The 13,982-nt window shown below is 30.5% G+C and overlaps 1 protein-coding gene across 1 annotated transcript in view; it reads right to left on the bottom strand.

Annotated features, from left to right (window-relative positions):
• Positions 1 to 13,982, bottom strand: part of LOC136080362 (mucin-2-like) — a 200,982-nt gene that overhangs the window by 76,663 nt on the left and 110,337 nt on the right. Inside the window, 13 exon segments of the mRNA XM_065796978.1 lie at positions 1 to 78; positions 288 to 810; positions 909 to 1,301; positions 1,457 to 1,517; positions 3,379 to 3,518; positions 3,602 to 4,130; positions 4,453 to 4,564; positions 11,455 to 11,706; positions 11,772 to 12,075; positions 12,247 to 12,555; positions 12,850 to 13,058; positions 13,436 to 13,585; positions 13,699 to 13,968. The exon segment at positions 1 to 78 is cut by the window's left edge and continues 290 nt beyond it. Of these exon segments, the coding sequence (XP_065653050.1) occupies positions 1 to 78; positions 288 to 810; positions 909 to 1,301; positions 1,457 to 1,517; positions 3,379 to 3,518; positions 3,602 to 4,130; positions 4,453 to 4,564; positions 11,455 to 11,706; positions 11,772 to 12,075; positions 12,247 to 12,555; positions 12,850 to 13,058; positions 13,436 to 13,585; positions 13,699 to 13,968 (3,330 nt within the window).

Below are 13,982 nucleotides of genomic sequence, written 5' to 3' on the forward strand. Positions count from 1 at the left end.
CATTACTAATCCAGGCTTTTGAGCAAAAGCTTCTCGAAGTTCTGCAAGATGTTCAAAATCTAATTTGGATACTAATTTCTGAGAAGATTTAGATATGTCTATCCTTAAAATTTTGTCAATATTTTTTTTCTGTTTAGTGGGAAGATACCAGATGTTTTGAAACCATTTACAGCAAACTCTTGTATGTGATTCATATTAGTCAAGAGATTGAGAAGCAATCTTAGAAAAACAGTTTTTGGTAAGGATGTATGAAATCTTTTTTCACCAATTTTTCATTCAGTAATTACTTTTTTCCATGTTGATTTCATGGGTCCATAAACTGCAAGGTCAAGAAGCTGTTGCAAATGCGTACTATTAGGAGGTAAGAAGACCACCCTAATGTTGTTAGTTTCACAAATTTCGACAACATCAATAGATAAATGGCATGCTAAATTATCACCTATTAGAAGTTTTGGTGTGTTGTTGTCAACATGTCTAAAGTAAGGTATTACTAATGTTTGCATCCAATCTTTAAAACAGTTGCCATCAAACCAACCAGATTTTGTACGGTTACAGCGTGAACTAATTGGACCTCCAAGTATCCAAGTGCCCATTAGACGCTCAGTTTTATACACTGTATATGGAGGAAGAAAAATATCATCAGCAGTACATGCAAACGTTATAGACACTGATGACTTTAATGTATTTATAACTCTTTCAGCATGTTTAGTACCTTTCCAAAATATCATTTGTTTTGACTTTAGGTCATCAGAAAGATTAGTTTCATTATAGTTTATTATGTTTTGTGGTTGAACATTTTTATAGTATCTTCTAAGTTGTTAAAAAATCTATTAAAAGAGTCACATGAAATTGAAGCACGCTTTCTACAAATATTTTGACATTCTCGATAAGACCAAACCCTTTTATGCCGCTCTAAAAATGATCTTACCCAATCATCACCAGGCAAATTTTTTTTAAAACAAGGGCAGTTTCTTCCAGATTTGTTAAGAAAACTTTGTACAAATAATTTGAGGTCTACTTTATCAAATGCATAGCGAAAATCACTAAAAGTTGCAATACATTGTGCAATTGACATCTCCTCGTCTGGTAGCAATGAACTCTTTTGACCAACTACACCATTTTTGCGCAAACCGCTAATATGATACCTTAAAGTTCTGTGTGGTATATTTAGTAGTCTTGCCACACGTTTACAAGGTTCTCCATCATTAACAAGTTCGATAGCTCTTTTAACTTCACTATGAGAGTAAGTTTTGGACTGTTTTTGAGTTGATTTTATATAGTTTCTCACCATTTCCACAAATCTGTTATATAAAAGTGGAAAATATGTGCTAAAAACTCAAATTATTTGTATCGTAAGCATTAATTTTGTTAATAAAAATGTTATAAGAATAAAAACCAGTAAATTCAAAAGGTGCTCATTTACTCCATATAAAAGTGCTCAATTACTCCACCTTACTTTAAACACCTATATTTTATGAACAATTCATTTATAAGACTTGAAAACTTATCCGAGTTTACTGCAGTATATAAATGGTATATTAGAGAAAAATTCAAAATTCTAAGAAAGTTTTGACTACAAATGCTTACCCTTAGTGTTTCCAGTTAATACTTTTTACGGAGTTCTATGAATCCACACCGTGATATAATTAACTTGTTATCGGTTATTTATTTACTTCCAAATGAGCTGTAATTAACAACTTATACTTTCTTAAAGTTACTGTATGTATTTTTAGCTTAAAAATGAACTAAGCATTATGACTAAATGTTTTATTTGCCTTTTAAAATGAATATGCTAACGGGTGCGTGATTACCCCGTGAAGTGCTCGATTACTCCACGCTACGGTAACATTGTGGATTAGGGTGTTTCATTTCCGAAAATTTTTTGGAAAATGGCTACATTACATACATAATGGGGTAACTAATGGGCCAAAACAATTATGTAAATTTTCAAAATTTTAAAATGTTCTCTAGAGATTGCTATCTTGAAAAAAAAACGTTTTTAACACTTTTTCAACTTTAAATTTAAATAACTTAAAAAATAATTAATTTTATATTACGCTACTGGATATATATATCAAAGGTTATTAGGTGAACATTTCGTGAAATTTTTAGAAAAATTGGTTAATGTCTAGAGGTCGCCGTATTAAAATATAAGGCTACAAAACCTTTTATTTTTTTAAATCTTAAAAAAAATATAATTAAAATTCAATTAGGCTGTTTTTACGCTTCAGCTTTTCGTAGGAATAATAATAATTAAAGAAGATACTAGTAATATAAAAAATACTATAAAGTATTAGTTAGTTTTGATTTTGAGTAGAATGGATTTTATTTTCTGTGTTGTTCAACAACTATAAAATAAATTGTCGCTGTTCTTCATTTTGTGCACACTCGCGGAAATCACCAATAAGTTTGAATTTTCTTTTAGCGCAATCGTTTGTTACCTCTAATAGTTTAACAAAATTTTTTGCGCTTCAATACTTATGAAAGAACTTCCACTCTTGCGGATTCATCTGGAGCCACTCCTGGTTGTTTATAATAAATCAAGAAGAAGCCAAGACTGTGGTCCAATATTTAAATAAATAAAGGTTGAAGAATTTAATGTCAGAAGTTTTGGTTTCCCCATTAAAATAGGTTTTGGTCTAGGGGTAGAAAAAAGTTTTTATGTCATTATTGTTCTGGTAAATTTTAAAAATTTTTCATTAAATAAAGATAAAATAATAAGCTCTTCTGTTAAATACCAAAGGTAACGGTTTATTGACGAAATCACAGCGGTTGCAATATCTGAATCTTCTTCTTGATACTCGTTCAATGCAATAAAAAATTTGAAGTCATAGGCTGGAGCACATACGGAAATCCTCGAGCGGAGAAATTAGAGCGGATCATAATTTGCTCATCATTGGACATAATAAATTTATCAGATAAGAGTTCAATTTTTAAAATATGTATAGAATGTAACATAATTCTCGCATCGTGAATTGCACCTGGTTTATGAATTTTGAATCTTCTGTCCATTGATAGTTTTCTTTCAAGGTAGACAATAGTTAATTCAATAAACTTAAGATAATCTTATTGCGGAAATATTTTCTCATCGAGGCATTGGTAAGCCCATTTCAGAACTAAACTTGCTTGATTAAATACTTTTTGATTTGATGTCAGTAGGCCAATCCAAAAAATTAAAGTTTAAGTAATCAATATCCATTCTTGAAAATTCGGCTTGGAAACCTTAAAAAATGGGTTCATCTGGACTCTTGCTATTTCCTCGTAATGCGGTAAATGCATGTTTGATGTGTAGCTTATTATGATAATGGCAATATGCTAGCCATAGGAGAGGTCTCTTTAAATCAATTTTAATTAAAGTTGCTGCTCCTTTTTTATCACCTGTGTTGCTTGCTGTTGTATCACAGCATATACCAACAATGTTTTCCAAAATGCTCCAATCTTGCGCAAGTTTCACGATCGCATCACATTGAATTTTACCTGTCGAATCTTTAATCAAAGGTACATCAATAAATTTCGTCCTGCAAATAAAAGTTATGTTAGTTTCTTTGAAAACAAAAATAAAAAATATACATAGGATTTGTATAAGTAAATGAATGAGTACGCGTTAAGAGATCCACTAATAAGAACTGCTACACGTTCTTCATTATGAGCTATGTCTAAATGAAAAAGCTTCGAATCCCAGTGCAAAATGGCCTTTTTAGGTTTGTTTATCTCCCAGTCAGCTTTAATCAACAGAACAATATTTTCCCGCCCATATTGTATTTGACGATGCACAGTTGATAATGACATGGATATAACATTAAGTTTGCGTCCGCTTTTGCAGATGATAGTGGATTGAAATAGAAGCAGTTGGTGAACTGATAAACAACATCGGTCTGCCACAGATGCCGTTGCTTCTGAGAGAATCTTTGCTGATATTTCGAGTGAATTTTTTAAAGATATTTTTCTTTTCTTTGGTAGTAAAGGAGTAAACTCTGTATCTTTCTGACCTTCTTTGTCAGCACTTTCAACTAATTCACTGACTTTAAAGGCTCTAGATTTTTGATCTTTGGTTGAGCTTCCCCGAAAAACCATGCTTATTCTATTTTCTTGACGTTCTAAAAATTTTGAAACACCTAGATCGATGCTACCTGTCATGTGATACTTTCTGCTACTCTTTTGATCTTAATAAAATGCCCAATCTTCTTTCCATTTTGGTCATCGCGATAATACTAACTGTTCATATGCATTTACAAGTTCATTACAAAATCTGACAATTTTTTCTTTTCGAGCTTTAACATTTTGACTTGCTTGACCAATTTTTTTTTAATTTTTACCTTTTCCCCCGACAATTTGGCAAGCAATGAAAGACAAGAGTTATCTGATCAAATTGGTACTCCAGCTTCCTTAAGCTCACCAAGAATAAGTTTAAACTTGATAATTTATTGGTTTCAGGGTAACCAATTAACCAACCTTGATTATTTTTTCTAAGGTTCATTGTTATAATATAATATTCGCTTATCCAATAAGCCAGTTTTAAAATTTTTTTTAAAATTTTAATTTCGCTAACTGTTATAACAACCAACTATTATTAAATAAGTTTATGAAATTTATATACATACGTACAGATGTTTATTTTTCAAGCTATTTAATCACGCAACGGCTTTTAGTGGTCAAATATGCTCAAAACTTAAATTTTGCATTTTATTTAAAGTATTAAGTTTTTAAAGCATTTAAGGAATTTTTTAGCAAAAAAATATGTTAAAAAAAATAAACTTTATAATAATTTATAACACAACCTATAAACATTAACCAATTTTTTTTGAAAACTTGGCTAAAGCTTCATCCGAAAACCTTTATTACATACACCAAGTAACATAACATCAAATTAATTATTTTTTAAGTAATTTAGATTTAAAGTTGAAAAAAAGGTGAAAAAACGCTACTTTTACAAGACGGTGACCTCTAGATGATATTTAAAATTTTGAAAAATGTACAGACTATTTTTTGGCCCATTGTTTACCCCGTTCTGCATGTAGCGTAACCATTTTCGAAAAATTGTCGGAAATGAAACACCCTATTGCGGATAAATACAGAAAAAAATATAATATTGAGGATATGGAAATAAAATTCGACGGGATATGGAAATAAAATTTGACGGGGTGCTGTAAATCTTTTTTTAGTGTGAGGATTTGATAGCCAATCATTACTAATTTTAGGTTTTCTCTCCTACCAAAAATCCTACTGGCATATCTTTAATTAATGAGTAATATATAAAAAAAAAAAACAATTTTTTTATAGAGTCCTAAAAAAATTTTTTTTTTAATAAAGAAAATTGTGAATGCAAAGTGAAGTGGGGTTTTTTGAAGAAGCTTTAGATGATTAGACATAGACTCATCTTTACAAAATAATTTTTTTTAGCAGTGACAAACTCAACTTGGTATGCAATATTTCCATGCGTCGACCAATCATTCTGCTGCCATAAACTGATGAAAAATTTAACTAGTTATCGAATATTATTAAAAGATAATTAATTTTGTTTTTGGGGATCAACTGTCAATGTTACCTCTATATACCTCAAAACATACTACTGTCAATATTACCATACTGACAGTAGTATGTTTTGAGGTGTAAATGTTACAGTTATATTATGAAAGGTAACATTATCATTTGAAATTTAATAAACAAAATAAAGAAAATATTTTTAATATATATTAGCATCAACCTACACTTTGGTTTTACAATTTAGCAGTAGTTCTATATAAGTGAAACTGTCGAATCTGACAAAATCTTGCAGCGTTGAAATATTTTGATGGATTTTTTTGTGACAGACTTTTTGGTAGCTGTCTATATCTTTATCTAAATAAAGATATAGACAGCTAAATTGCTGTCTATATCTTTACAAATATCGATAGTTTTTCGCTTTAAAGATTGCTTTCTTGATTCCATTTCGTGTCTTACATTTGACATGAAAGGCTTACATTTGATGAATCGTGAAAGATTCATCAAATGTAAGCCTTCCGTCAACATTTGCTTGATTCATGGCCCATGGAATGACGTAGGCATTCCTGTCAATGTTACCCTAAAACTAAAATATGTGTTTAAAAAAAATGTTCCAAACACATTTTATTTTAATTTTTGTTTAAAAGTGATAAATATTTGAGCCATAAAATTTTTTAATTATATTTCTATTGATAATTATATTATTGTTTAATAATAGAAGTTTCGCTTTTTTTTTTCATTGGCCCTGTCATGAAACTACATGAAATAAGAGTTTCGCGTCCCTTTGTTTTAGTAGTCCCTATTTAAGATTTTGGGTATTCAATCTCTTGTAGATCATCACATGTAAATTGATGTAAAAGTAAAATAACTTTCAGATTCTGGTGGCAAGGGAAAGAAGAGGGGTTGATGCATACCCCTCCTTAGATCCGTCACTGAAAATGATACTATAGAATGATTTTACTTATCTCTTAACTAAAGTTTTTTTCAACAAAATAGTTAGATTTTTCATTTATTATTGGCTTCAGAATCTGTTAAAATAATTTAAACAATAGTCGAAAATGACAACTTGTCATTGACAAGTAAATAAATTAGACCTAACACATGTAAATGCTACCAAAAATGGAGATCTCAGCAAACCTTAAACATAACTTTTTAACAATTTGCAGTTTATAATAATATTATAATCATTTAATTTTTTTACAAATTGTTAAGAATTTTTACACGAGTATTAATTGTCTCTAAAATGTCACTTTCATCGAAGTTTTCGGTTGTTATTAAAATAATTATTTATTAAATTTGCTTTAGCAATTTAAAACTAACAACAATAGTAATAATATTGTTGTTAGTATTTTTTTATGGGTATATAAAGTGTAACAAAAAAGTTAATATTTATGTCTAATCTAAATTTAATTTAGTTATCTATATTGCAATATCTTAGACTATTAATTATATAAAATGTTTTAGGTAAAATATAGAGAATAAAGAAATAAATTAAACTTCAAAAATCTATCAAGAAATGCTAAGACTTAAAAAACAAGGAAGTCTATTTATCCTTCATCCTAAAAATCAATACTTTCATGAAATTTGTCAGCAAGATTTTGATTATAAGCCAAAAAATCGTCAAACTCAGATTTGGTATAAAAATTTTTAATTCTTACAGGTCTCTTGAATATCACCCCTTTGGGGGGTGTACACCCCCTACAAATACTCTTCCTCCTCCCCCGTAAAATCGTCACTGAGTACTTTTCCATGGTGATGTAAAGTTTTAAACTATGTAAAATCGAGATTAGACATATTATTCCTATCATTATATTCTTCTCATTATTTTTTGCAACTCTTTTTTGCAATTAGTCCATTCCATTATTCACAATGAAATATAATTCCACTTGAGTCTCCTCTTAAACAATGTTCACGAAGGGGACGAATTGGAATCGAACATTTTTTCTTATAAAATGGTCTCATAAATCATTTATACTTTTTACCATATCTTGCGTCAATTCTACAACATGAAATGGAGAGGGTCTTATACAAGCATTTTGAATGTTTTAATTTAATCTAATGGAACATATGCTGGTATTGTGCAATTAATTAACCTCGTATCTTTATCACATTCCATATGAGAACATTCGTGTTCTGAAAGCATAATTTTAAAAAAATCAAACTTTTTTTTTCATGAATAAGAAAACCCATTAAAGGAATTAATCTATAGTTTTAATTTTGGCCAGCGCATGAATGTATAGACCCCCAGCACAGGGGTCTATAGATCAATATTTTTATTAGATGGTGAATTTTAATTGGTAGATGATGGTGAATTTCAATTAATAGATGATGGTGAATTTTAAATGGTAGATGCTGGTGAATTTTAATCCGGTAGATGATGGTGAATTTTAATTGGTAGATGATGGTGAATTTTAATTGGTAGATGATGGTGAATTTTAATTGGTAGATGATGGTGAATTTTAATTGGTAGATGATGGTGAATTTTAATTGGTAGATGATGGTGAATTTTAATTGGTACATGATGGTGAACTTTAATTGGTAATCGAGTTAAGCAATTCAATCATAAAAAAATTGCCAAAAATGTATAATATAAAAGCTATTTTTATTATTTAACTTAAATATATAAAACTATAATAAATTTTCTTGTTTTTAAAGTCATTTAAAAAAAAAAAATACATTTTTAATTTTTCTCTTATACTAATATTTTAAAAATTACCAGATAACTAGAAAACCAGGCTGATCGGGTTTTGATTATAATTCGTAAGACACAAACGATACATTGGTGTAAAAATCTAAACACGATCGACTTGGCGTGGTTATGGGCCAAAATACATCAAAGTAGGACATACTCCTTTTTTTATAATTTCACAAAATTAGGTTAGGTGTCACTCGTATATTTAAAACTAGTCATTGGAGTGACACCTAAATAAAATGATAATAATAATAAAAAAATCAACAATATTAATAGCTAACATATTATATATATTAATAAAATATTAATAACTAACAACAATATCAATAAATAAAAGCATGCGTAAATTAAATTAATAAAAAAAATAATAATAATGATGATTAAGTTATAATAAATTAAAGAATAAGACAAAATATTATGAAAACACTCAATTAAAAACAGCAGCGAACAACAATAAAAATACGGTGACGGATCTGGAAGTTTTTGGTGCTTGAGATAGCTAACTTCCAAACATGAAGTAAACTCCAAACATTTGTATGTTTATATTTATGTCAAATAACGAGGCTTTGCATAAAAATTACGATAATTGGAGGCTCTGAACATAAAAGCTCTTTAACTTTATACCCCTTCCCCCCCCCCCCCTTACCCACGTGAGGGGTGACAAGTTAATAAAATATTTTTTCTACAATTCTTAACTAGACTTAAATTCATTGATAAATTTTGAGTTTCATAATATTAACTTTCAACGTTCAAAAATTATGACCATATAAAGTTTGTAACCCCCTCAAATTGAGGGGGATTTAAATTTTATATGGTCATAATTTTTAAACGCTGAAAAATAATTCTATAAAACTTAAAATTTATTGATGAATTTAAGTCTAGTTCTGAATACCTAGAACAAAACATATTTTATCAATTTGTTGCCCCTCACCTTTGAGGTGGGGTTTAAAGTTAAAAAGCTTTTTCGTTCCCAACCTCCAATCATCGCAATTTTGTACAAAACCTCATTATTTGACATAAGTATAAACATCCAAATGTTTGGAGTTCGTTTTATGTCTCCATCTCAAACACCAAAAAATCCTGGATCCGTTACTGTAAAAATAATTAGCAACATTAGCACAAATAATAACAAATTTAACGCATATGAAAAGACAAAACACAAAAACTTATACAAAATAAAATGAAAAATAATACTTTGTTTTTCTTGGCAAAAAAAGAATGGTGTAGAAAAGTTGGTAGAGATTTATTTTTATGTTTTAATTTGATCTTTTTATTATTGCTTAAAACTTTTTTCAAAATTTTTTAAACTTGGTACATTGCTTTTAATTGATTTTTTTTGTTTTGTTTTATAAAACCGATTTGTTCGTTTTATTCTTTTATTCATTTTATTATTTTATTTTTTATTTAATCTTTTTGTTTGTATAAACCTTTAAAAATTTTTCTTATTTTACTTTATTTTTAACTAATCTTTTTTATTTTTAAAAAAAATTTCCTTCGTTTTTCTTTTTTACTGTTTAATAAACGCTTCCGCCATTTGCAATTTCATCACATTGTGTGATCAACCAAGCAAATTTTTTGGGGATGTTGAAATATATTTATATTTTGTATTACATTTGCGTCTCCTGGAAAAAAAAAACTGTCCTCATTTCTAATCAGCTTTTTGAAATTCTCTTCATAAAACTGAATATTTTTTTAAATATATCTTTAATATTTTTAGTATTGATAAATGTATTTAATTTCCTTTTAAAACCTTTTCCTCGCTTTTTTTTTTTTTTTAAAAAAAACATTTTATGTTATATTTTGCGATTAAGTTGTCACATAGTGTGATCAACCAAGCAAATTTTTTGGGGATGTTGAAAAATATTTATATTTTGTATCACATTTGCGTCTCCTGGAAAAAAAAACTGTCCTCATTTTTAATCAGCTTTTTAAAATTCTCTTCATAAAACTGAATATTTTTTTTAATATATCTTTAATATTTTTAATATTGATAAATGTATTTAATTTCCATTTAAAACCTTTTCCTCTCTTTGTTTTAAAAAAAAAAAACATTTTATGTTATATTTTGCGATTAAGTGACTTGAGTAGTCCCTGAATCGATTTAAACTATATCTAAGTAAAGTTTTTTTGCTTTAAAATAGTCTAAGAATGTTCATTACAAATTAAACAACAGAAATATATGTCTTTTGATTATTTTTGCTGAAAAGTAACATTAAATTTTTAAAAACTTATCGAAGTTCGTTATTTTTGCACGTTTAAAGCGAAAATCAAAAAGGTTTGTTGGTTAATTGAAAACATTTAGTGGTTTTATATTCTTTTTACAGAACAAAATTATCTCTTATATTTTAAAAGTTGTAAAAGTTTAAGCAACACCCTTTATGAAATAATTTGAAAAAATAACAAGAAGCCATATGTCAATCTCGAGACGGCCGTGGATAAGGTTAACACCTTAATGTTATAAAACAAGATATTTAATAAAGAGTTCGAACGCAAAAAAAGTGCTTATAAAATAAGATAGAAATTAAATTCTATATAAACGTAATCAAAACAATAAACTTTCTAATTGTAATTTCTATAAGAACAACATTAGAACAAATTTTGAATATAAACGCTTGTGTTATTTACTTTGTTTGACATACAACATGGTGCAGCTAAAGCGTTAATTGTTCTGCAAAATCATTAGAAAGCTCTCTGCTAATTTTAAAAAATGTAAAAATTACTAAAGAAAATTGAAAATGTGTTTCAAAAACACTTTAAAATAAGTGAAAATATGTATTTATGACTGAGTTGATCAAGTAAATCAGCTATGGTTATTGAAGCATCAGATGATGCGGTAAAAGCTTGAGTTGTTGTGCTTGATTCTGATGTTGTTGCTGTAGCTTCGGTTGTTGTGGTTGACTCAACAGTTATTGTTGTAGTAAAAGGGAGTAGTGGTAGGAGATTCAGTTACTATTTTTGAGACTGCTGTTGTTGAGATTTCGGTTGATGTGGAAAGAGCTTCAGTTATTGTGGTTGAATTTAATGTTAAAATTAGAAAATCAGTTGATGTAATAGTGACTCAGCAGTTGTTATTGTAGTTACGGCTAATATAGTAGAATGTTGAGTTGTTGTAGTTGACTTTGCTGTTGTTGTTGTAATTTCGGTTGTTGTGGATGACTAAGCTGCAGATGTGGTAAATTCGGTAGTTAGGGTAGTAGCTTCAATTTTTATTGTTAACTAGCTGTTTTTGTTGAAGCATTGTATGTTATTGTAAATGATTAAGTTGTTGTGTTTGATTCAGCTATTGTTGTAGCTTCAGTTGTTGTGGTTATTTCAGCTGTTGTTATTGTAGCCTTAGTCGTTGTAGTAGGAGAATCAGTTGTTGTGGTTGACTGTGCTAATATAGTTGTAGCTACGGTTGTTGAGGCTGTAAAAGAAGCTTCAAAATTTGTGGTTGACTCACCTGTTGCTGTTGCAGCTTTAATAGTTGTGGTAGAAGCTTCAGTTGTTGTGGTTGACTCAGCCATTGTTGTAACTTCAGGGGCTGTGGTTGGCTAAGCTTCTATTATTGTAGCTTCGGTTTTGTGGTAGAAGAATAAGTTTTTGTTGTTAATTCTGCTGTTGTTGTTGTAACTTCCGTTGTTGAGATTGACTCTGCTGTTGTTGTTGAAACTTCGGTTGTAGTGGTTAACTCAGCGGTAGTTGTTATTGCTTCTGTTGTTGTGGTAGAAGATTCACTTGTAATGGTTCAGTCAGGTGTTGTTGTTTTAGCTTCGGTTGTTGCGGTTGTTTCAACTGTTGTTGTTTCAGCTTCAGTTGATGTGATAGGAGATTCATTTATTGTAGTTAACTCATCTGTTGTTGTAGAAGCTTTGACAGTTGTGGTTGACTCAGCTGTTTTTGTTGTAGCTTCGGTTGTTGTGCTAGGAAATTCAGTTATTACAGTTGATTCAGCTGTTGTTTTAGCCTCAGTTTTTGTTGTTGTTTTAGTTGTTGTTGCTGTTACAGCTGTTGCAGCTTACGTTTTTGTGGTAGGAGCATATATTGTTGTGGTTGACTCAGCTGTTGTTGTAGCTTCAGTGGTTATGGTTTACTCAGCTGTTGTTGTTGTAACTTCGGTTGTTGCGGTAGGAGCAGCAGTTGTTTGTGTTGATTCAGCTGTTGTTGTTGTAGCTTTGGTTGTTGTGGTAGGAAATTCAACTTTTGTTGTTAACACTGCTGTTCTTGTTTTAACTTCCGTTGTTAAGGTTGAATCAGCTGTTGTTGAAGCTTCGGATGTTATAGAAGGATATTCAGTTATTGTGGTTGACTCTGCTGTTATTGTTGTAACTTCAGTTGAAGTGTGTGAATCAGCCGGAGTTGTTATAACTTCTGCTGTTGTGGTAAAAGATTCATTTGTCGTACTTAAGCCAGCTGTTGTTGTTGTAGCTTAGGTTGTTGTAGAAGGAGAATCAGTTGCTGTGGTTGAAGCTGTTGTTGTAACTTTGGTGATTATGGTTCGCTCAACTGCTGTTATTGAAGCTTCGATTGTTGTGGTAGGAGATTTTTTTGATGTTGTTAACTCTGCTTTTGTTATTGTAGCTTTGGATGCTGAGGCTAATTTAGCTGTTGTTGAAGCTTTGATTGTTGCGGTAGGAGACTCATTTGTTGTGATTGACCTTGCTGCTGTTTATGAAGCTTCAGTTGTAGTGATTCACTCAGCTGTTGCTCTTATAGCATCTGTTTTTGCGGTGGGAGATTCGTTTGTTGTGGTTAAGTCAGCTGTCGTTGTAGCTTCGGTTGTTGTGGTAGGAGATTCAGTTGTTGTAGTTGACTCAGATGTTGTTTTTGCTTCGGTTAAGGAAGTTAACTGAGCTATTATTGTTGACTCCTCTGCTGTTGTTAAAGCTTTGATTGTTGAGGCTAACTAAGCTGTTGTTGTAGCTTCGGTTGTTGTGGTAAGATAATCAGTTGCTGTGGTTTACTCTGCTGCTAATGCTGTAACTTTGGTAGTTTAGTAGTGGTTGACTCAGCTGTAGATGTTAATTCTTTTGTTGTTATGGTAGAGAATTCATTTGTTGTGGTTGAGTCAGGTTTTTGTTGTTGTAGGTTACTTTGTGGTGGAAGGAGATTCGGTTATTATTCGGTTATTCGGTTATTTGACTCAGCTGTTGGTGTAGCTTCGGTTGATGTAGTGGTTTCAGTTGTTGTTGTTGCAGCTTCAGTTGTTGTGGTAGGAGATTCAATTGTTGTGGTTGACTCTTTTGTTGTTTTTATAGTTTTGGTAGCTATGGTTGACTAAGCTGTTGTTGTTATAGATTCGGTTGTTGTGCTCGGAAACTCAGTTAATGTGTTTGACTCAGCTGTTGTTGTGGCTTCAGTTGTTGTTGTTGTTTTAGCTGTCATTGTTGCGGCGTAGGTTGTTGTGGTAGGAGAATCAGTTGTTATGGTTGACTAAGCTGTTGTTGATGTAGCATCGGTTGTTGTGGTAGGAGATTCAGTTATTGCTTTTGACTCAGCTGGAATATGGCTGTAATTGATGTGGTTTTTTCAGATGTTTTGGTTGCAGCCTCAGTTGTTGTGGAAGGAGCATCAGTTTTTGTGGTTGACTCAGCTGTTGTTGTAACTTTAGTGGTTACGGTTAACTCAGCTGTTGTTATTGTAGTTTCTGTTGTTGTTGTAGAAGATTTTATTGATGTTGTTAAATCTGCTGTTGTTATTGTAGCTTCGGCTGTTGAGGCTAACTCAGCTGTTGTTGAAGCTTCGGTTGTTTTGTTCGGAGGCTCAGTATTTGTGATTGACTCTGATGTTGTTGTTGTAGCTTCAGTTGTATTCAACTGTACTTGTATTC

The sequence above is a fragment of the Hydra vulgaris genome, chromosome 05 (assembly GCF_038396675.1).
Source record: "Hydra vulgaris chromosome 05, alternate assembly HydraT2T_AEP".
NCBI classification, from domain to species: Eukaryota; Metazoa; Cnidaria; class Hydrozoa; order Anthoathecata; family Hydridae; genus Hydra; species Hydra vulgaris.